This window comes from Somniosus microcephalus, chromosome 26 (genome assembly GCF_052327205.1).
Source record: "Somniosus microcephalus isolate GS21.2 chromosome 26, FLI_Smic_1.0, whole genome shotgun sequence".
Taxonomy (NCBI): domain Eukaryota; kingdom Metazoa; phylum Chordata; class Chondrichthyes; order Squaliformes; family Somniosidae; genus Somniosus; species Somniosus microcephalus.
The window spans coordinates 29536584-29559888 of record NC_141012.1 but is presented as its reverse complement, the minus strand read 5'-3'; the positions used below and the strand labels follow the sequence as shown (position 1 = coordinate 29559888).

At 45.8% G+C, this 23305-nt stretch overlaps 1 protein-coding gene across 23 annotated transcripts in view; it reads right to left on the bottom strand.

The window, feature by feature from the left end:
* Window positions 1–12061: 12061 nt before the first annotated feature.
* Window positions 12062–23305, bottom strand: part of gramd1ba (GRAM domain containing 1Ba) — a 458121-nt gene continuing 446877 nt past the window's right edge. For 9 of the 23 annotated variants that reach the window (XM_085968027.1, XM_085968021.1, XM_085968022.1 and 6 more), the window contains 2 exons: window positions 21376–21496; window positions 12069–18672 (listed from right to left, as the gene is read on the bottom strand). In XM_085968027.1, the coding sequence (XP_085824153.1) occupies window positions 18586–18672; window positions 21376–21496 (208 nt within the window). In that variant the 3' untranslated portion in view covers window positions 12069–18585. Of the gene's footprint in view, window positions 18673–21375; window positions 21497–23305 lie in introns of all 23 variants that reach the window. The other 14 variants (XM_085968003.1, XM_085968011.1, XM_085968005.1 and 11 more) reach the window with 6 other exon arrangements.

The following is a 23305-nucleotide window of genomic DNA, read 5'->3' as shown; positions in this document are numbered from 1 at the left end:
TTGCACAGGAAGAAGGCACAAGCAGGGATGTGGTCAGGAGGACCTGTGTGCAGTGGCGCAAACCTTTCAATGATCTCATTAGATCACGAAACTTTAGTACAAAGCCACACTTAACCTCATCCTGCTGTGCCTCTCATCACATCCCCATCACTCTGCCTTCCCTACCCTACCCCTGCATATCCTTACACCAACTTACCTTGCATCTCCACCCATCCCTCTCTACATTATCACTTCCCCATCTCACTAGCCACCCCTCACACTCACCCTCATCCTAGTGCAATCGTACTAACTAACAACACACAAGGGTAGGCTCTTGGGTATTTTATCCAATGTTTATGTAAAGTTCCTATTAATGTGCTGTCAAACATTGACATTTTTATTTTCAACACTTTCCGGTCTTGGACAGATTTGTGTTCACCTTTGGAAGTTGCTTAGTGATTTGCAGTGAATGGTGAGACATAATGGTAACCGCCCCCCCCAAGTACCATTGGTGCTGCTGGTGTTGGGGCTGATCGTGGTCGGATTCTGAGGACCAAGGTGAGACAGTATAAAGGGCACCCATGTTGATTGAATAGATGGTAGGTGAAATAGAGATGACAGGAGCATTCTGTCAATGGTGAGAGAGTTCTCCCAATGAGGTGATACCGGATGGAGACTGGCATAAAGTGGAAAGCCTGCAGAATCTGTGCTGGAAATGGACTGAGATACAGCTTGTGGCTGAGGGAAGTGATGATCTGTCAGGTGGGTGCTTTACTGTACATTTGAAGCTGTCAAGTAATCATCTGGAGCAATGACCGCTGAATTCCCGCCTCAGGTTGACAGCCGTGATCCCCGGACAGCGTGGTTCCCGTGGCCATGAAGTTAAAGTGAAAAGGTAAATTAAAAAAGCCTATTAATGATCTGTCAACTAGATGTTAATGAGATTAATTGGGTCCCCCACTGCTGCCTGTCGGGTCTGCTCAGCGCTGACAGACCTGACATTGGGAAAGGCGCGTGGCGGCGGGTTGACAACAGGGTCCTGCCCCACTGTCAAAAAAAAACGTTCCCACCCGACCCGCCACCGATCCCGCCTGCTGACCACCAGAAAATTCCGGCCACCAACACCACAGGAGATCTGATAGTTTAATCTCAAAGCCTGCAGTCCCCTGCTCGTCATGTTTTAATACACTGCACACTAGATATAATCAACCCATTGCAATATGAGTCTTATAAACAGGTTCTGTAAAATCGGCATCCTAGTTCAGTGGTTTGTTTTGCTGAGTAAGATCAGTAATGAATTAGCCCACAAAGAGACTGATTAACTGACCAAATATGTCTCGTCAGCAATCTTAAACTTTTGGAAATTTAATATCCTTTCCATCTTTCAAAACGTACAAAGTTAAGATTCTAGAGGCCATAAATACAAAATAGTTACTAATAAATTCAATAGAGAAATTAGGAGAAATCTCTTTACTCAGAGAGTGATTATAATATGGAACTCGCTACCACAGGAAGTGGTTGAGGTAAATGGCTTAGATCCTTTCAAAGGGAAACTAGGCGAGTACACGAGAGAAAAGGGAATAGAAAGATATGCTGAAAGGCTGAGGTGAGGCAGATGGAATGGGAGGAGACTGGTGTGGAGTATAAACACCAGCAGAGACTGGTTGGGCCAAATGGCCTGTTCCTGTGCTGTATATTCTATGTAATTCATTATCTGACAGAAAGTTCTCTTGTAAATGCTTTTATTATTTAATCTGGTCCAGCGATTGCATTGTATAACTGACATTTCAAATTCAGAGTGAATTCAGCCAGAAAGCTTCCAGCAACAGGGATGAGAATTTTAAATTAGCGACACTGGGGGGCAGGGAGCCAATGAAGATCAGTGAAGAGAGGGGGTGGAGGTGAGGGAGTGCGTGAGCAGATCGACAGCTGCAGAAGTATTGGGGGCAATTTTAATCTACTTGCTCAGCAGAAAACTGGCGGGTGGGCAGTTAAAATCGCCCTGGTTCTTAGCTGTCCGAAAGCCGCCATGATGGCAACATCTGCAATTTTAACCTGCTCTCCTGAGCAGGCAGCAAGGACACCTGCCTGGAGTCAACAGGGTCCTTCTTTACATATGCATTTTGCGGCCCGATTACATCATTGAGACCCGACTGTAAGGGAATCTACCTGGAGTTAAAATTGGGGCCATTGTGCCAAATGGAAGGCCAAAGTTTAGGCAGTTGGAAGTTTGAAAGTGCAATTATAAGTGACATCACATTAGAACCTATCTCAGCCATATATATAAGCAGGACCATTTCAGCAGGCACCACTCTGTATAGCATAAAACAAAAGAATCTGTATCAAATAAATATATTTGTCTCTTATATCCTGGCTTCTCAACCGGGGGTCTGAGAGAAAGTTTCAAGGGGTCCGCTAAACAAGGGCTTAAACGAGCTAAAACTAGTGCTTAATATCAGTGATCGGGCCCAGAATGGTGCTGCCACCCAGTGGCTCCCCCCTGGAACTGCAGTCTCTGGTTTATTCACTTCAACAGAGTTCCCAAATTCAGGGTCCAGATGTGGATTCCAAACTCTATTCCTGACAGACGGACTCTATTGACCTGACGGCAGAGAGTTTAGGTGCATGTTGACAGAACCAAGGGTCACAGACCCCCAAATGTGTCCAAGTGTCCCACTGGAGTTTACCCAGCGTATTGGGGCCGTTTCCCAGTACAGAGAACTGGGATGGTTCTCGCTGGTTCAGTCTCCAGGTAGTGCCTCCAGCGGCTGTCCTCCCAAGTCTCAGAGTTTCCTCTTTAGCCATAAGATGCGGCAACTGCCTTGCAGGTGAGGTTACACAGGGCCGATGGCAGGGTTCTCGATGTTTAAATCCAGTGCCATTTACCAGGCTCACTCACCACCAATTACGACATGGGAAACACACAGCTTTACGCCAGGTGGCTCAGCAGAGGTATCCTCACCTTGGGATTGATTCTCCCTTGTGATGAAATATTCCATTCATCACTGCCTGTGACTGTGGTTGGTTTCAGGTTTCCCCTCACCATTGTATTGCCTGTGACTGTGGTTGGTTTCAGGTTTCTCCTCAGTATTGTATATTGGAATGTATGGAATGTGTTGTGTGTAGGGCTCCGCCCATACCTGGCCTCTATGTAAGCCAGCTCAGTCTGGCCTCATATCCAGTACTGCAGAGCTCCAGATGGAAGATACCTCTCTCCACTGCGTGTTATCTTCTAAGTTAATAAAAGCCTTGTTTTGTTTCGCTAACATCGAGTCTCGGGATTATTGAGGCACATCAATTTTATTAACTTATTTTTCAACACGATGGATCAACTCCTGAAACCTGAACGTTTGGATTTGGATCAGCACGCTTCGGACACTGGTTTATGTGTATGGAATTCTTCCTGGACAATTCCGCAGCCGTCAAAGATGTTACGGACGCTGCGAGTATGAAACTCGGAATTCTGCGGAATTGGGTAAGCCACCGGGTTTACCCCCTCATCCAAGATGCCGACACGTACCTGGCCGCCTGCGACATCTTAAAGGCGCATTACCAGCAGCCTACGAATGAGGTGTATGCTAGGCATCTGCTCGCCACTCGCGCACAGCGACCTGGGGAATCGGTGGAGGAGTTCCTAGGCACCCTGAAAATGCTTGGCAAAGACTGCAAGTGCCGAGATGTAAAAGCCGCAGTGTACACCGACGAGCTTGTTCGCGATGCCTTTATCACAGGCCTCAGCTCCACTTACATCCGGCAAAGACTGCTGGAAAAAACGGGATTGGACCTGAAACAGGCTGCGGACACCGCGCGATCCCTGGATGTGGCCCAGAGAAACTCGGACGCCTACTCTTCAGCCCGCGCCGTCCACGCCGCCACGTGTGCACCAAGGGCGCCGCCATCTTGGAAGGCATCTTCCCCGCCCGGCAGCCCGACACCGTCGGGGCCCCGCTCTCCCCCCAGAAGCCCTACGACAGCCGCGACGCGTCGGGGACCCAACTGCTACTTCTGCGGGCAGCCAAAGCACACCAGAAACCTGTGCCCGGCGAAAGGCACCACCTGCTTTAAGTGCGGTAAGAAGGGGCACTTCGGGAAGGTGTGCAGAGGGAACCCCGCCGGAAAACCAAAACCCGCCACCGCCGCGTGTGCGCCGTGGGAGCGGCCATCTTGGACGCCATCTTGCCCGACCTCGTGGGGTCCGCCATCTTGTGAGCAGACAGCGTGGACGCCATCTTGTCTCGATCAGGGCCCTACAGTGGCATCGGTCACAGTGGACCAGGCCAGGCCCCACCCGCTATCCAAATCAATGGTGGACATCGAGGTAAACGGGTGCCGGGTTAAATGTTTAATTGACAGTGGAAGCACGGAGAGTTTTATCCACCCTGAACTGGCACAACAACTCTCCTTAACGGTGGTCCCTACTCGGGGTACCATCTCTATGGCTGATAAAACCCAGACATCGACCATTCTGGGTTACTGCACGCTACAATTGTCCGTTAACGGGACGGTATACGATAATTTTAAAGTATTAATCATGAAGAATCTATGCGCGAGCGTGATCTTGGGCCTGGATTTCCAGTGCAACCACCAAAGCATCACGCTCAAGTACGGTGGGTCCCAGCCGCCCCTCACAGTGTGCGGCCTGGCTACCCTGAAGGTAAAGCCGCCTTCGCTATTCGCGAACCTTACCCCTAACTGCCGGCCAATAGCGACCAAAAGCAGGAGGTACAGCTGGGAGGACAGGCGGTTTATCGCGACCGAGGTAGACAGGCTCCTGAAAGAGCGCATTATTGAATGTAGCAATAGCCCGTGGCGCGCCCAAGTGGTGGTGGTAAGGGGTAGCGAGAAGAAACGGATGGTGATCGACTATAGCCAAACGATCAACAGGTACACCCAACTAGACGCCTACCCGCTACCCCGCATATCAGAAATGGTGAACCAAATCGCCCAATACCGGGTGTTCTCCACCATCGACCTCAAGTCAGCGTACCACCAGCTCCCTATCAGACCAGAGGACCGCCCGTACACCGCCTTCGAGGCGAACGGACGCCTCTACCAATTCCTCAGAGTCCCCTTTGGGGTGACGAATGGGGTCTCGGTCTTCCAGAGGGAGATGGATCGTATGGTCGATGACCACCACTTGCAGGCAACCTTCCCCTACCTCGACAACGTCACCATCTGCGGTCACAACCAGCAGGATCACGACTCGAACCTCGAGAGGTTCCTGAAAACCGCACAAAAACTCAACCTCACCTACAACGAGGACAAGTGCGTTTTCAACACCACGCGCCTCTGCATACTAGGCAGCGTGGTGGAGAATGGGGAAATCGGACCAGACCCCGACCGATTGCGCTCCCTACGGGAGCTGCCCCTGCCCAACACTCCCAAAGCCCTGAAAAGGTGCCTGGGGTTATTTTCTTATTATTCCCAATGGGTCCCCAACTACTCCGACAAAGCCCGCCCCCTCTTGAAAGCATCCTCTTTTCCGCTCTCTGCTGAGGCCCACGCCGCCTTCAAAAGCATTAAGCAGGATATTGAGCGGGCCACGCTACAGGCAGTGGACGAGAACACTCCATTTCAAGTGGAAAGTGATGTGTCTGACTTTGCCTTGGCGGCCACCCTCAACCAGGCGGGGCGGCCCGTAGCTTTCTTCTCGAGGACCCTCCAAGGGCCCGAGATCAGACACTCCTCCATGGAAAAGGAGGCCCAAGCCATCGTGGAGGCAGTGCGCCACTGGCGCCACTACCTAGCCGGCAAACGCTTCACCCTACTTACCGACCAGCGGTCGGTAGCGTTTATGTTCAATAATAAACAGAGGGGGAAGATCAAAAATGATAAGATTCTTAGGTGGCGGATCGAGCTCTCCACCTTCGAGTATGACATCATTTACCGGCCAGGGGCCCTTAACGAATCCCCAGATGCCCTCTCACGAGGGATGTGTGCCAGCGCCACCGGGGATCGGCTACAGACCCTCCACAACGACCTCTGCCACCCAGGGGTCACGCGGCTGTTCCACTTCATAAAGTCCCGCAACTTACCCTACTCGATTGAGGAAGTTCGGTCTCTGACTAGGAACTGCCGCACTTGCGCTGAGTGCAAGCCTCGGTTCTACCACCCTGATAGAGCCCACTTAATCAAAGCTACACGGCCCTTTGAGCGGCTCAGCTTAGATTTCAAGGGCCCCCTCCCGTCCGTCGACCGCAATGTTTACTTCCTGAACATTGTGGACGAATACTCCCGGTTCCCATTCGCCTTCCCCTGCCCAGACATGACCAGCGCCACGGTCATTAAATGCCTCAACAGCCTGTTCTGCCTGTTTGGTATGCCGAGCTACATCCACACGGATAGGGGGGCGTCCTTCATGAGTGAAGAGCTACGCCAGTACATGCTGTCCAGGGGTATCGCCACGAGCCGTACCACCAGCTACAACCCCCGGGGTAACGGTCAAGTGGAGCGAGAGAACGGGACAGTATGGAAAGCAGTCACTCTAGCTCTAAGGACCAAGGGCCTCCCTATCTCCCGCTGGCAGGAAGTCCTCTCAGATGTGCTCCATTCGATACGGTCGCTATTGTGTACTGCCACTAATGCCACGCCTCATGAACAAATGTTTAGCTTTCCCCGGAAATCCACCTCAGGCGTATCCATGCCGTCATGGCTCTCCACCCCAGGTCCGGTATTCGTGCGAAGGCATGTGAGGGGCCATAAGACGGACCCTCTCGTGGAGCCAGTGCACCTGCTCCACGCCAACCCCCAATACGCGTATGTCCGGCACGCCGACGGAAGGGAGGACACCGTGTCAATAAAAGACGTCGCCCCAGCCGGTAACGACAACAACCACGGCAATAGCAGCAACAACGACCACAGCAACTCTTACCCACCCACTACTCTTTCATCACCCCCAGAAGAACATCGACCAACGGCACCCCCACCAACTACCCCTTCAACAACCCTGGCGGCACCCCCGGCAGAGACCCAGGAGGCCACCGGGGACACCCAGCCGACACCCGCGACACCACAACAGCCACGTCGGTCGCAGAGGATTACCAAACCCCCGAACAGACTAAATCTATAGAAGGGGTGAATGTGATGAAATATTCCATTCATCACTGCCTGTGACTGTGGTTGGTTTCAGGTTTCCCCTCACCATTGTATTGCCTGTGACTGTGGTTGGTTTCAGGTTTCTCCTCAGTATTGTATATTGGAATGTATGGAATGTGTTGTGTGTAGGGCTCCGCCCATACCTGGCCTCTATGTAAGCCAGCTCAGTCTGGCCTCATATCCAGTACTGCAGAGCTCCATATGGAAGATACCTCTCTCCACTGCGTGTTATCTTCTAAGTTAATAAAAGCCTTGTTTTGTTTCGCTAACATCGAGTCTCGGGATTATTGAGGCACATCATCCCTCCCGGTTAATCGCTCACAGTTTGCTTTTCCCCCCAGAGTCTTCCCTCCGTGAAACAAGTTCCCTTTTTTGCCTGAGATTTACCTAAAAAATTGGTCATGGTGCTGGTAACTGGAGCAGAGGGAGTCCTTCTATTGTATATCTAGGAGTTCAGATCTCCACATCCTGACAGAATTGCTGCTCAGTACCAGCAACAAGTTTCCCATTAAGTAAGTAAAACAAAAATAATAAATATATATGTTTAATTGTATAACTAATTTATATAGAGATAAAAAATACTTGTGTTACAGGGGGTCCAAGGAATTTTTATAACACGGGAGGGGGGCTTCAGAAGCAAAAAGGTCGTGAACCCCTGTGCTATGTCATACATTCTAAGTTATTGAGAAATATTACCTCAACACTTGATTACACTCCCATTTTTAAATTAGCTATCAGGCTGCAAACCATCACAGTCTTTCAATGCCGAATGAAAACATTTGATCTAGTGGAGAAAGATGTGGAAGGGAGGGAAAGAGATAGAGCACGCTAAACAGGACTGCCCTCATAGCTACTCCAAAAGTTCATCACCATGGCAATAAGAGGAGCTGCCGGATCTAAAGCTCCTCGGGTATATTGGTATCCACAACAGCTGGACTTTAGCCTGTTTGCCATACTGTTGGGTGCAAAACTCTATCGTACTGGACTATTTAAGTGTCTCTTTGGGAAGTAATGAATAAACATAAGAAATAGGAGCAGGAATAGGCCACTTGGCCCCTCGAGCCTGCTCCGCCATTCAATAAGATCATGGCTGATCTTGGGCTCAAAACCACTTCCCCGCCCGCTCCCCATAACCCTTCACCCCCTTATCTTGCAAAAATCTGTCTATCTCCACCTTAAATATATTCAATGACCCAGCCTCCACGGCTCTCTGGGGCAGAGAATTCCACAGATTTACGACCCTCTGAGAAGAAATTCCTCCTCATCTCAGTTCTAAAAGGGCGACCCTTTATTCTGAAACTATGCCCCCGAGTTCTAGATTTCCCCACAAGGGGAAACATCCTCTCTGCATCTACCTTGTCGAGCCCCCTCAGTATCTTATATGTTTCAATAAAAAAAGAACTTGCATTTATATAGCGCCTTTCATGACCTCAGGACATTCCAAAGAGCTTTACAGCCAATGAAGTATTTTTGAAGTGAAGTCACTGTTGTAATGTAGGAAACGCGGCAATCAATTTGCGCACAGCAAGCTCCTACAAACAGCAATGTGATAATGACCAGATAATCTGTTTTTTTAGTGATGGTTGTGGGATAAATATTGGCCAGGACACCAGGAGAATTCCCCTGCTCTTCTTCAAAATAGTGCCATGGGATCTTACATGTTCACCTTGCATCAGCTTTTTCCATGAATAAATTCCTCTGTCCACACTTAGTGAAAACTGCCTATGTAAACGCATCACCCTGTAATCATACTCTCCCACCAGTGTGGGCCCTGCTGCACCACCTCTAATGGGAGGGTGCAGTTACAGCTTGACAAGTTTACGTAGCAGTTTCCACTGCTAATGTGAACAAAGGATCTTATAGTGAAATATTATAAAAAGACGATGAATTCTTTAAAATGTAAACAAAGATACTTACCGTGGCCCATTTGAATTATTCCCTGCTCGCTAACCCCATTTTACTTGAAGACCACATTTGGTCTCGACTTCCTGTGTCCAGCACCATGAACGATCAACGAGTCTAAACTAAACGTGCTCTCTGAAGCTTCTACTGTCCTCTGCTGTGTCCGACTCTATTATTGTGGAGGTGGCAGCTTAATGCAGATTTAAGTTTAGCACCAGAGGCTTTAATTTCAAAATAAAAGCTGAATATTTCCATTACATGACTACTGCAAATGCTCGGAAATTTGAAATAAAAACAGAAAATGCTGGGAAAGCACAGCAGATCAATCAGCCTCTGCAAAGGAAAACATAGGTAAACATTTCAGATATCAAAGCAATATGTGAGTTTTTTTTAATGTATTTGAAAGATCTCGAATTGAGGTCTTTACCCAGTCTAATGCCATGGGTATCCTTTCAACAGCTGGTGCACTAGACTGGCAGTGATTATGCACAATTCTTCCTCCAGACCATAGATCGCACAGCCACTGCACTGACCAATATCATCTGACATGTACTCTACCACAAGACCACTAGAGATCAAACAATAGACTTCTAATAAGAAAAATAACTAATCACAGAAGAAAAGCAACTTACCATCGGTGCTGCAGGTCCAGTTACAGATACCGTCTGTTGTTGATGATGTTGGCGAGATGTGAACTGTCCTGCATTGCAGATCGAAGAGCGATTCTGCTATGTTGCCGTGAATTGTTTTTAATTCTTCTCAGCGGCATCTCCTACCTGTTGTGGAAAATAATTTCCAGCAATGACACAATGCAGGAAACTCTTTTTTATCCAGCACCGATGGGACCGGCGTGGTGCCGGTTTATCAAAAAGGATGGATTACAGAGAGGTATAGTAAAAGGTATGAGAGCTCCATACACGGCCACAGATCCGGGCATCCCTGTTGCATAGCAACAGGTGCAGGAACCCCGGTTACACGGCCACAGATCCAGGAACGGCCACTAATATGAAGTAAAACTTACCTGAACCTACTCCTGAATTTTGCCGGTTAACAGAGATTTCTGGTTATTTAGGTGCCGGTAAATCGAGAGTTTCCTGCAATAGGACAGTGAAAATGATGACAGGTAGGAAAAGTCTCCATTAATTACATAGAACTTACAGCACAGAAACAGGCCATTCGGCCCAACTGGTCTATGCTGGTGTTTATATGCTCCACGCTAGCCTCCTCCCACCCACTCTTCATCTAATAAACCTCTATTCCTTTCTCCCTCGTGTGTTTATCTAGCTGCCCCTTAAATGCATCGATGTTATTTGCCTCAACCACTCCCTGTGGTAGCGAGTTCCACCTTCTAGCCACTCTCTGAGTGAAGAGGTTTCTCCTGAACTGCCACGCACGCAGCTCACAATTTTCCATCCCTAATATATGGTGCTTATTTGTTTCAAGAACGGCTAAGAGCAGGTTTCAAATCAAAATAATGTTTTAAAATGAGTCACTGGATAAAAGTGTGGCTGAACTGTGGTGACTATTAAGCACCAGAGATTTCTTGCCACGTGAAGAGACATACTGAGAAACCATCAAATATTTTTAAAAATTCTTTCTTTCTCTGGACAGGGAATTTCATTATAAGAAATCATAGAATGATACAGCACAGAAGGAGGCCATTCGGTCCATCGTGCCTGTCCCGGCTCTTTCAATGCTATCAAATTAGTTCCACTCACCTGCCCTTACCCCAGAGACCTGCAAATCTTTCCCCTTCAAGTATTTATCTAATTCCCTTTTGAAAGTTATTATTGAATCTGCTTCCACTGCCCTTTCAGGAAGTGTATTCCAGATCGTAACTAAATGTTTTACGTCGTGAGCTGACCGTTACAACATACATTTGAGATGCTTCCCTTGTGTGTTAAGAAGGTGTCAATGTGCAGGCATTTGAAGAGATCGCTTATGAACATACAAAAAATGAGGGAGAGGAAAAGACCTACTGGGGTAGTCCATCCAGCCGGTTCCACATAATTGTGAGCTTTGAATTTCCGGTGCTCTTATACCAATATCTACCGACATAGTCCTTGACTGTGCCATGGACTGGTGGGATATGCAGTTATGCCTGCAACTCCCCATAATATAAATTCCCAGATCATTTGGGAAAGGTTCTGATTAGAAGTACTTCTCTTAAAGCTGCTTACAGGGCAACTTTGGTTCAGACTTGTGTGCATGTGACCACCTTCCCTTGGAGGGTGGAGTTATACCGTAATTTCTGCAGTGCTGATTTCTGATTTGCAGCAACTCAGAAGCAATGATTTAAGAATGGAATCAGGTCCTGAACCTCACCAGTGTGATTCAAAACCCTATGGGGAAGCAGAGGTCATCCTGATGGCATATAACTTCAATGTGGTGTCAAGCTGAATTTAAAAAATGCTAATTTCTAAAATGCTTGCACCACCTGCGTACTTTATAGACTGAAGCAGACTTCTCTTTCTAAATGTGTTGATAGCACAGATGTTGCTACCCAGGCTGGCAAAACACCCACAATTTATCATTCGGGAGCTATCTGCATGTGTGTAACCATGTGTGCGCAGAACTCTCTGTTGATAATGCAAAGTATGATTCAGCCTGTATAACTCAGGTGTTGCTTACTGCAAAGTGTACTTTCCAGGTATTGGTCTAATACCACAGTAGCTGCAAAGTGGTGAATGGATTGGGGAACCTAATATAAGGAAAAGCAGAGATTTCAGGATAAGGACCTATGGGCTGCAACTTATCCCACAATTAGAATAACCGGATAACTCACAGTCTGGAGTGAGTTATGGTTAGTGCTAGGATTGTGATCATTCAATTCCTGTGTTTCCTTATTATATTTTCTGTTCATACCTACAATTTGGTAAGTAAATAGTAACAAGATGTAAATACTAATTTTAAATATGATAGAGTCAAAAATGGTTCCCGTAAAGTCAGTAACAACCATTTTTACTTATCTGGCTAATTTCCAAGATCACATATTCAAGGAATGTGAAACAATACTTAATGGAATTGATATCCTGAAAATAAGGCTGGAGAACAATTTATCAGTCAGTAAAAGCACCATCATTTTGGCCCTCCCCTTACTGAGCATAAACAGGAAAAGAAATCGAGACAAACAGAAGGATTGAGAATGGGCCAAGTGTGTGGACATGAAAATCTCTAACACTCATTTTCTAAGACCCGTATTTACAGGTAAGAAGAAAGACTTTGATGACCAAAAGTAATTTTTCAACATCACCCAGGAAAGAGAAGTGACAAAAGTATTAGGCAATTTTTTTCAACACTTTTTATTCATACCTTGTTTCTACTTTACATTAACTTACAGGTGGGTTGCCATAGTAACCTAAACTCTAGTAGGCAAGGTTATTAAAACTAAACCTGCGCACAGCGCAAAGTTTACAGTTAGGTTTCATATATGGAGATCAAAACAGTTCTAAAAAAATGTACCTTATTTTTGAATGCACATCGTGATACTTTGTTACATAATGCCATGGCATAGTCAAACCGCACAATCCAATTTTACCTCATTTCATCTGGTGATGGTTGCATAGCCTGCAGGCTAGCATTAGGTAGCATCAGATACGCATGCATCTTATTTAAAAAAGAAATATCTGCCTGGAGTGGGCACCGTGTTTATTTGAACTAAATTACATTATAGTACAGCATCAGCCAGTTAACGGACAACCTTGTTCAATGGGAAGGTTCATTTTAAAAGGGAACTTTTCCTCATGCACCAATTCATTCCCCATATGTTCTACAGACTTTTACTTAATTGGAACAATGGGATAAAGGGATCAGTTTGCACTATCAGGGCATTTCCAGTAAGAGCTTCCACTGTATTCTTGTACACATGAAAACCTTTTGCACATTCTTCAACTGATAACATTGCAGAATCAACAATAATTAGTTTCCGAGTATTGGACTCCAACTGTTGCATTAAACACATTAATTTGTTCAATTCTCCCTGCGCCGTGTCAGTTTAAAAATCCCACTGCAACAATCAATCATGACTCATGACTACTTTTGTGATTCTTTGCATTATTTAAAGAGAAACAAGACAGGTTGAATGACCCACATGAGGCAGACACTGTCCCTTTTAAACTATATTCTCGTCATATTCACATTTTCAAATCCTGCATACAGTACAATGATCATTGTTCAATGTCTTGTGACACGACAGCAATCAGTTTAATAAAAAATTCTTACCACAGTCCTGAAAATGTACAGCCCATAAAACTCTTCCTTCAAATTCCTTTAATGTGTTTTGAATGACAAATCTACTATTAGTACCACACAGCAGGGCAGTAAAGAGAATTCAACATTTTGATATTGGCGTGGTTTGATTCTGAAAAGGTAACTGACTCGGCAAGACATTTTATGGGCTGTCTATTTTCTTCTGAAATAATACTATATTTAACTTTGAGTTCAAGGAAAAGAAAATACAACAATACAGCTTTTACCTTGAGTAATAAACAATGGAGAGGAGGATGACGACTGTGCACTGACAGCAAAAGGGTTATAGGTTTAATAATAGGTGTGCAACAAAAACAACCATCACAATGTATGCAGCAAGGAATGGTGCAAAAACTAAGGTTCATGGCCTAGAGATTCGGGTGCACCCATATTTGGGCACACGGGTTGGGGGGGGGGGCGCGCAGGGCTAGTTCCCTGTGCCTGAATGGTGAGGTCCGAGGTGCATCCGACATTCGTCCTCAGCTCGTCAGTGAAGCGAGATTGATTGGGCCGCTGTGACAACAGGGGGAGGGGGACCAAGTAGAGGGGGCGATCAAGTTGGGAAGGAAGGGGTGGTCGGGAGGGAAGTAGCGGTGACGAGGGCAGGGGGGGGGGGGGGAGCGGGGGGGTGGTGGAAGCAGTGGCCGGCAACGTTCTTTGAATGCGGGGTCAGAAGCAGCATTCCTACTCTTCCCGGTTCCACATCCAGGTAAGTATATTTTAAAACCCTAACTTGTTGGCTGTGGCCTATCAGGTGCTCCCTTTCAGACCGCCTGGTATGCTGCATGTAGAAGCTGGTTTTCCTGAGTGTAACCGGCGCCAGCACTGGGTGTCTCAAGGCAAACCAATCTTGCAGTGGGGGCCTCGATCAAGGGTTAGGCCCCTTATTTGCATATACATATGATTTTTGGTCTTCACCAATATGGCCGGCGGTGCACTTGCAGCTCGTAATGAGCGTGTGCTTCCTGACCCCCCATATTGGAGGCTTAGGGGACCATGCAGCCAAATTTCTAGGCCCGTATGTGTGAGCTAATACAGCATAAAGGGCCACATACAGCACAGCTCCATCTGCTATCAGGAAAGGTGCTTCCTTCACCTGTAATCTGATTTGAGATTCCAGATTACACTGAATTTGGGAATGACTGATAGGTGTGTCTTCAATCATGTTTAACCGTAAAACGCCAAAACCAAGAGACAAAAGGTGGACAAAGTGCAGGACCCAAGAACTTGAGTATAAATGCGAACAAGAGAGGTAATGCGTGTCCAAGTGGGTCTTGAACACTCATACACATTAGTTGTATCTTCTGCAATAGAGGATAACATTTCTGCAAATGCATTTTAGCTCTAAGAAGTATCAATACATTGACATTTCAAAAGTGCCATACGAATACAAAATGATTAGAAATAACTGATTTCAAAAAAGTTTACTATAAGTCATTGGACCAAATCTCTTTTACCTTTGCTCTATACTTTTAGAATTCTTTTGGTCACAAGTTATTTTCAGGCACAGGGGTCACTTTACCACCTCCATTACAATATGATAATTATATTATGGTAAAAACACATTGTGCTACCTTAAAAAAAAGGAATTATGAAACTTCAACCAAATCATCCTTCACTTCAAAGTATCACTCGTTATACAGATTAAAGTAAGAAATGAAACAAACGGATAAGCAGGTAAATTCCATGATGTAATTCAATACACAACTCTACCCTTGCCAAAAATCCAGTAGGATTTACTATTCCTCCCATAGAATTTTTCCTAAAACCTTGGACGATCCAAATAGGACTTTTCACAATTTTTCGAATAGGATAGCTGTGGGATATTTCGGGAAGGGTAACCCAGCGAGAGGGGTACTGGCCCATCTATATTTTAAGCAAGCCAATTGCTCAGTTTTGATGGGAATATATTGTTCTACAGTGTCCTGTGTGAAACTCAAATTTGATTCATGGGTTATTGACCAGTGGGCTGTACAGCAATTTAAATTCTGTGTATTTTATGCAACTTATCCCTTTCCTTTCCGACACATACACGCGCACACACACACACACACACACACACACACACACACACACACTTGCTCACTCACCCTGGGCTTGTAAACTTACTCGCAGACCTGCATAACTATTTCCTGATCCTGCCACTTTTCTCAAATCCTGCTCGACTGATTTTTTTTGGTGTTACACATAATGTAAACTCTAAAAACAAAACTAGCCACATAAATCAGCTAGTTTAGAAACAAAACAGTTTCAATTCTTAATATGCTGGCAATCCTATACAATACCGAGCACAGACACAAAAAAAATAGGACAATGAGTGTAAGCAGCTGGACAGTGTCAAGATATCCCCCCAAAAATTTCTAGTGTAAATCTATTTTCTGACTATTTTTGAATTCTGTTCCATGAATTGAAAATAAGAACTTAAATATTAAAGGCAACACAAAATGTAGCAATGACTTCAGAATTAAAAAAAAAATTAAGTTACAACTTTAGCATAAAAAGGAAAGCCCGTACTCATCAACGTGATGCTACATGGCGTGGTCGACAACAAAAACACAACCTATCGAATCCGATCAGCAGCATTACTGCAAAGTATCTGCCTCTTGATTCTACCAGTCATGCTGAGTGTGGATGTGATGCGCGGCAAACAAGCAAAGTGAATGTAGTATTGTACGAGAGTGACCTGTTTGCAGAATAATATGATGCCATGATTCAGTTCAAAATGTATTCGTCAGCGTTTACCAAAAAACATCCAAAGTCTATGTTGGAATCGGACTTTGCCTTTTTCTATACCCCCAACGATTTAAGTGGATCACGGGTCGTGGGTCACACATGGGCCCTGTCCTTCAGACAATACATTGCACTGAAATATTCTGTCGCGAGGTGAAAGTAGTGCATTGGTATGTACCTGGGCATGTGTGCCCACACAATTTACAATGCACATAACTGACTGATCACTCACACACACACACACACACACACACACACCTCACTTTAATTGATTAAATATTGCTAAATAATTTCTGATTGACAACACAAACTTCTGAATAGAAAGGTTTGTTCTTTTTTAGAAAGCAATTTAAAAAAAAGTCTATCAGTCATATTAAAAGCACCTTATATTTGATATCAAATCTTATTGTATCCGACTGCATCGAAAAGGTATTGGCAGCTGCATAATACACCAAATAAACGTCCGCACAGAAACACCCTCAGGTAAGGTGCACTTACAGGGTTAGTTACTGGAGTTCAATTTCCTTAAAAGCTCCAAAGCACATTGTTCTCCCTCCAGAATTCATTGCAAGCCTTTGAAATTTCAGTTTTCACAAGACTAATAAAATAGCACGAATACAATCCACAATTCTGGGGGTGGGGGGGGGGGGAATGCAGCAGCCTGTGCAATGTGCAAACCAACTCACCACAAATTCCACGTTGAGAAACATCAGAAACCTGATGACATATTTTGAGTTTCCAAAATGCCAGAATCCCCCTGCCCCCCCATCCCCCCAAAAAACAATTTGTCCCAACCCTACTTCAAACACATCAAGCTCAGGGTTGCCCCGTGAAACAAATGGTCGCAATACTGGTCAATCTTTGAACAAAATGAAGCAGCATATCCAATTCAGCACCTGTCACACCATACCTTCCAACTCGGTCAGCTCACAGACAAGCCGCTGCACCATAATATAATTATAAATAAACTATTTAAATATCTCTTCTTTTTTGGACTATGTTAATAGCAGATCATTTATTCAATCCCAAACAGCTCACAGGCACGCACCGATTTCCTAGGTCCCACGTGTGAAGATTGTATTTTTATGGGGCATATTGTTTTAAGAATCCACTTTGACTTGGTTTTGTTTTTGCACATACTAATGCAAATTACCTTCCAATGTTTAAAGTGTCAACATGCACAAGGTCAGTGATGACTCTGGGGCCTGGGGGGGATTAAAGTGCTTGACTGCTGCCACTTGGTTTTATCAGCTCTCTACCCCTATTCCACCATGCAGCATGTGTGTTCCTGCACCATGCTCTGATTATCGCATGGATTTTTCCTCTAATGAGCCAACACATTGAATTTTGGTCACGAAACATCATGTCCTTGTCTCTTCCATGTGCTGTATTAGCAAGCATACAGCGTAGTTTCTCTGTTCTCTAGTAAAAGACTTCATCAAATGACAGGACACTCAAATTAAAAATCCCACTGAATCCAATAGGATCCTGCCGGGTCTGTGGATCAAATCCCACAGGGAACTTTAAGACAAATCCTTAATTCTTTATTTTCATTAAACTGTGGCTTGTTGACTTCTGTTGGGAAATTTACATCTCATTAAATCAGTCAGGGTCAATATATTATATATATTATAAAAAACTGCACTAATCTGTAGTTTTTTAATTTTCTACTGTACAACTGTAGAACTAAAAACTGAACAGACTGACATGCCATTCTTCTGCACCCACAGTTAAACGTGACAACACACTTCTCAGCTGCCTCACACTTCCCTGTAGACGCCTCAGCACATGAACGGTACTGATGATGAAACTCTTATTCCCCAACAAGCTTGTCACCATTTCAACATTAAAACACGGAATGTTTCACAGCCAGGTTCCACACATGCGCTCTGCGAGCAATCTGCAACTCTTCGACATGCTGCAATGAGAGTAACAGAACAGAGACACGCTTTTGCCCTATATATTCTCGGACCTGCCTATGATAGATTGTTTAGTCTGTATTTACAATAATAAATATCTAAGTCAGTCACATCAGGATTCCAGTTACTTTTCACTTGTAACTTAGAACATCTTCAAGTTTTATCAATACAGATATTCACAGTTTCTTTATCCATTCACTCCGAGCCAGAATCAATACATTTGATTAATTTTGTTAATATTAACCAGATGTATAAGTGGTGTTTTTGCAGGCAAAGAGACTTGTAATAGTTTCAAGATCCTCACCCTGCTCCTATCTGTGTTTGATGAATACCTTATTTTGACACAGAGCATACGGGACTTCAGTTACATGTCTTCCACAACAGAGACAGCCTACAGATTATTACATGCTTTTGTTACATGTTAAAGCTTACAGTACAACATTCTAGGATTTACAACAGGAGTGTGTAGGCAGATTAGTGTGGCTGTTGTCTTCCCATGATGCTTCAGTGCTGTCAGAACTTGGTTCTGCCACAGTTTGTAATCGGTACAGGATCTTGGTTTTGTCAATTGTGATTCCGCTGACTGGGGCAGCAATCCTGGAGGTCCAACTCAGCCTGTGGTTCCAGTGTCTTTTTATTTTTTTTATATATATATATAATTTATATATAACTATATTGCACACTATTCCCTCTTCGGCCTTGGTAATGCCCATCAATGAAACCGATCACGCTTGTCTGTTTCAGAGCTGTACTCACGCAAACCGATGCCTTTTTGTAGAGTTACTAACGAGTCTCTCATCTGTAGGATGAATTGTAAAAAAAAAAAGAAATGAAATTCCAAAGCCTGTCTGAGACACTCAACCTTCAGCATCAAACGCAGAGGAGGCTTGGATCCAGCCCGACTGAAGGCCAGGTCTTCAGGATGAAGCAACAGCCCAGATTCCATACCTGTCAACGTAATAAAGCCCTTTAACAGCTGTGGTAAATATTAAAGGGCAGCATCGCAGCAGGAGCTGCTCCCGTTAGTCAATCGGGAAAAAAATTAGAGGGGCATAGTCTTCACGAAGAACTGTTTGCTAAATTTTTTACGGAGGAAGCAAATTGATCTTCATTAGGGTGTTTCCCTGCACATGCAGTACAATGACTTTTGAAGCCACTATCTCAACTTATTGCAACAATCAAAAAGAGGTTCACTGAGGCAGTATTCTTCAAAGATCTCTTCCACCAGTAGGAGTTTTATGTTTAACTTCTCCACGGATTCTCCCACCGACCTGGCGTTTGGGTGGAAACTCGGAAAAATTCTGATTCGAAGGAGGCAGCAATGTTAAAATGTAATAACAGACAAGTTCACAATAGCTTTCCTCGCTCTTGCTCTGTCAGCTTAGGGCAAAAAACACTACAGGCTCTGCAAGGGTTAATCTTCCTGGCAGCAGGCGGAGCTGAAATTTGGAACTGGTAATCTCTGTCAAGCAGGCGGTTAGCAGCAGATTGGGATTCACAGACCCGTGTATCCTCTAGTCAGCTTCAGCAGCTATTTTTGTGAAGGCCAGATTGATGTGGGTACAAACATTTTCAGGATTCACGGCTGCTTATCTTTCACACTCCGCGCACGTGCGCAGTCACCCGGTTAAGATGCAGAATGTGATCACGCACCAGTGGGATCTTCAGTTTGAAAAAAACAAATTCCCCTCAATTTGGTGAATTTTGTGTTTGCAACATAAAGGATGTTAGGTGCTGGGAAATAAAAGAAATACTTACATAGAAACAAAGAAGATAGGAGCAGGAGTAGGCCATTCGGCCCCTCGAGCCTGCTCCGCCATTCAATGCGATCATGGCTGATCATCCAAATTCAGTACCCGGTCCCGGCTTTCTCCCCATATCCCTTGATCCCTTTAGCCTTAAGAAATATATCCAACTCCTTCTTGAATATATTTAATGTATTGGCCTCTACTGCCTTCTGTGGTAGAGAATTCCACAGGTTCACCACTCTCTGGATGAAGAAATTCCTCCTCATTTCTGTCCTAAATGGCCTACCCCTTATCCTTAAACTGTGACCCCTGGTTCTGGACTCCCCGACCATCGGGAACATCCTACCTGCATCTAGTCTGTCCAGTCCTGTCAGAATTTTATAATTTGCATTAATGTAGCGCCTTTCACGACCACCGGACGTCTCAAAGCGCTTCACAGTCAATGAAGTACTTTTGGAGTGTAGTCACTGTTGTAATGGAACACGTTCTCGTTTCAGTCACCCCATCCTGAGCTGATTTATCAATGGTTCTGTTGTGGGAGGAGGTGGAAAGCTACTTAAGGCCATGCTCCACTGCATCCCCATCTCCCTGCTGTTTTCTGGTGACTAGGCTTGTTGGGGTAAATTGCATGCACCCATATATGGGTGGATGAACATTCAAATGAGGGAAACACGGCCTTCTCTTGTGTTTTCCTGTTTCCCCACCATTTCACCCTTTGGAATGCTGGATGCAGGGGCCTCCTGTTAGTGTTCAGAGGTCAGTGGGGGCAGGGGAGAGTCACATGGCATGAGGAGAAAGGTCCGTGAAAGCTCTCAGATCGTGGCCATGCGCAGGCACCATCATCTAAATGAAACATTTTCGGGTAATGGGAGGGGGGTGGAATTTAATAGGCAGAGAGCTGCCTCTCCCTGCTGCTCAGGCAAGCCCTTTCGAGACCCGCTGCAGCAAGCTTTCATCTGCAGAGTGGTGCAAATGCCGGAGAGTCTGACTCTCAAATATAAATGACCCTGGGGTGGAAATATGGTTGGAGTTGGGGGCCATCTTGGGGGGGGGGGGGGCAGGCGGATGTCCCATTCTGCAGGAGATGCACCTCAATCAAAGTGGGGGGAGGGGAGGGAGGGCACGTTGGAAAACCTAGGCCCCAGTGTTAGAAGCAAGCACTTGTCCTGTAGGTCATGTATAGTCTGCTGAGATGCAGAGTAAAGCTCTCTCAACTATACCCCAAGAATTTATTTCATCCCTAATCGCAGAGCAGCACCCCGTTGCACCAGTGTGTCATTTTCCATTTGCTAGCCGCCTGTGGCCCTTCGAAGTAAGATTGGCAATTTACTGGCAATTCATGCCAATTTAGGGACAGTTTTGTGAGTCACTGCCCACTGAAAAGTGAATTAAGATTCCCCAAACTCATTTTACACATGATTTTTAAAAAAATCCAATACATGACTTTCATCTCATCAATATAGACTTGCTTTGAATCCAGTCTCGAGGTGAAAAGTCAGTGTACTAACCCACTAGGCCACTCAGCCCTCCATGATGACTGTGCGATACAAAATGTTGATTGGGGTAGGGTTAAATAATCCACTGCAACATGCCACAAAAAGGCAAATATTTGTAATCAATTCTACCAACTTTTTAAAAAAAGCACTGAGGGGTGGGGTGTACGCTGAAATCAGTCTTCAAATCACCAGTGGGTGCTGGCCCACTGCAGGAACTGCACTGCCGATCTGCACCAGTCAATAAGAAATAACGGTCACCTGATCTAGAAGCACTACTGATGATTTTAAAATCTCTCTCCATTTCTGTAGTTCAGCATCATGGTAACGCTGTTGGGACTCTAATAGCTGGGCCCACTCCACCTGTGACTGGGGAAGTTTGCTGCACGGAAGAGAAGAAACAAGTTAGAAAAAAAGGCTGCGGGCTAGGTCGCGCTGGTATATCCAGCGCAATCCGCCCCAAATCAGCCAAACCAGTTCAAAAAGATCGCAGAATTTCAAGCGCAAGTTACGTCCGGCGCAAACCGAGGTTCTGCGATCTTTTGCGCTGGTTTAAAAAACATCGCGCTGAAAGCCGGCCCCGCCCACAAAACTGGCCACGCCCCCCCCCCGATCGAATTCATCACCATGGCGAGTTTATGTTAACTGTGTCTGCTTGCGGCCCTTCGAGGAGGCTCATAAAATTAAGCTGATTTTTTTTTAGGCAAAGAAGAAAGACTTGCATTTATATAGCGCCTTTCACGACCACCAGACATCCCAAAGCACTTCACAGCCAATGAAGCAATTTTTGAAGTGGAGTCACTGTTGTAATGTGGGAAACGAGTCAGCCAATTTGCGCACAGCAAGCTCCCACAAACAGCAATGTGATAATGACCAGATAATCTGTTTTAGTGATGTTGGTTGAGGGATAAATATTGTCCAGGACACCGGGGATAACTCCCCTGCTCTTCTTCAAAATAGTGCCATGGGAATCTTTTACATCCACCCAAGAGAGCAGACGGGGCCTCGGTTTAACGTCTCATCCAAAAGACGGCACCTCTGACAGTGCAGCACTCCCTCAGCACTGCACTGGAGTGTCAGCCTAGATTTTTGTGCTCAAGTCCCTGGAGTGGGACTTGAACCCACAACCTTCTGGCTCAGAGGCGAGGGTGCTACCCACTGAGCCACAGCTGACACTAAGGACACTAATTGGCACTTTTTAAAAGATCTTAAATATTAAAAAATATTTAGTTTACTAAGAAACTGACTAGTGTACACCAATGGAACATGTAAATGGTTCTGTATAGCTTTTTTAAAAATCATTTTCAGTTATTTAAAATCAGGTTACTCCCAGGTGGCGGACTAGACAATTCTTATTTAATCTATATATATAAAGCGGCTCTTCTGTCTGTCCCGATGTCTGTCTGTCCGTTCTCTATACGTTTGAAAGTTACAGAGCGTACCGACGCGCGCGTCGCCTCAAAAGAAAGCTTGCGATTCCGGACCGGTCATAGGCGTATTTACGTTTCGGCCGCACAAAAATCCCGCCCGCGGTATCCCAAAAACGTTCAGCGTTCCGCTCATTAGCATCTCATTAGCGACCGTGTGACGTCGAGGTCCACCAATCGGACGGCGGGTTCCTTCCTACAGTTGAGTGTCGAGTGACTCGACGATTGACCAATCCTACGCTTCGGTGACCTGACGTGTGTGGGCGGGCCTTATCCTTCTGAACCGAGGTGAGTGGCCGCCATCTTGATTTTTCACAATTTTTTCCCCCACACTTTCTGTGTGTTAGGGAACTAAGGTAAATATTTTAATGATGTGTTAGGGAATTAAATAACAATTTAATAGGTGGGGGGGGGGGGGGGGGGGGGAGAGCCTCAGGAAATCGCGGTGGGGGGGCAGAGCCTCGGGAAATCGCGGGGCGGGGGGGGGGGGGGGGGGGGGAGAGCCTCGGGAAATCGCGGGGGGCTCACGCCGCCCGCCCGCCCACAGCGGCCGTCCATCAGCCGCGCGATACGCGGGGGACCTCAGCTCCGGACCTCAGGCGCTAGGCAGGGGGAGGGGCCGGAGAGAGGGACAGAGGGGAGTGGGGGAGGGGAGGGAGGGAGACAGGGGAGGGGAGGGAGGGATAGGACAGGGAGGGAGGGATAGGACAGGGAGAGGGGGGACACACAGGGGCAGGGAGACCAGCTGGATAAACCCATTCACA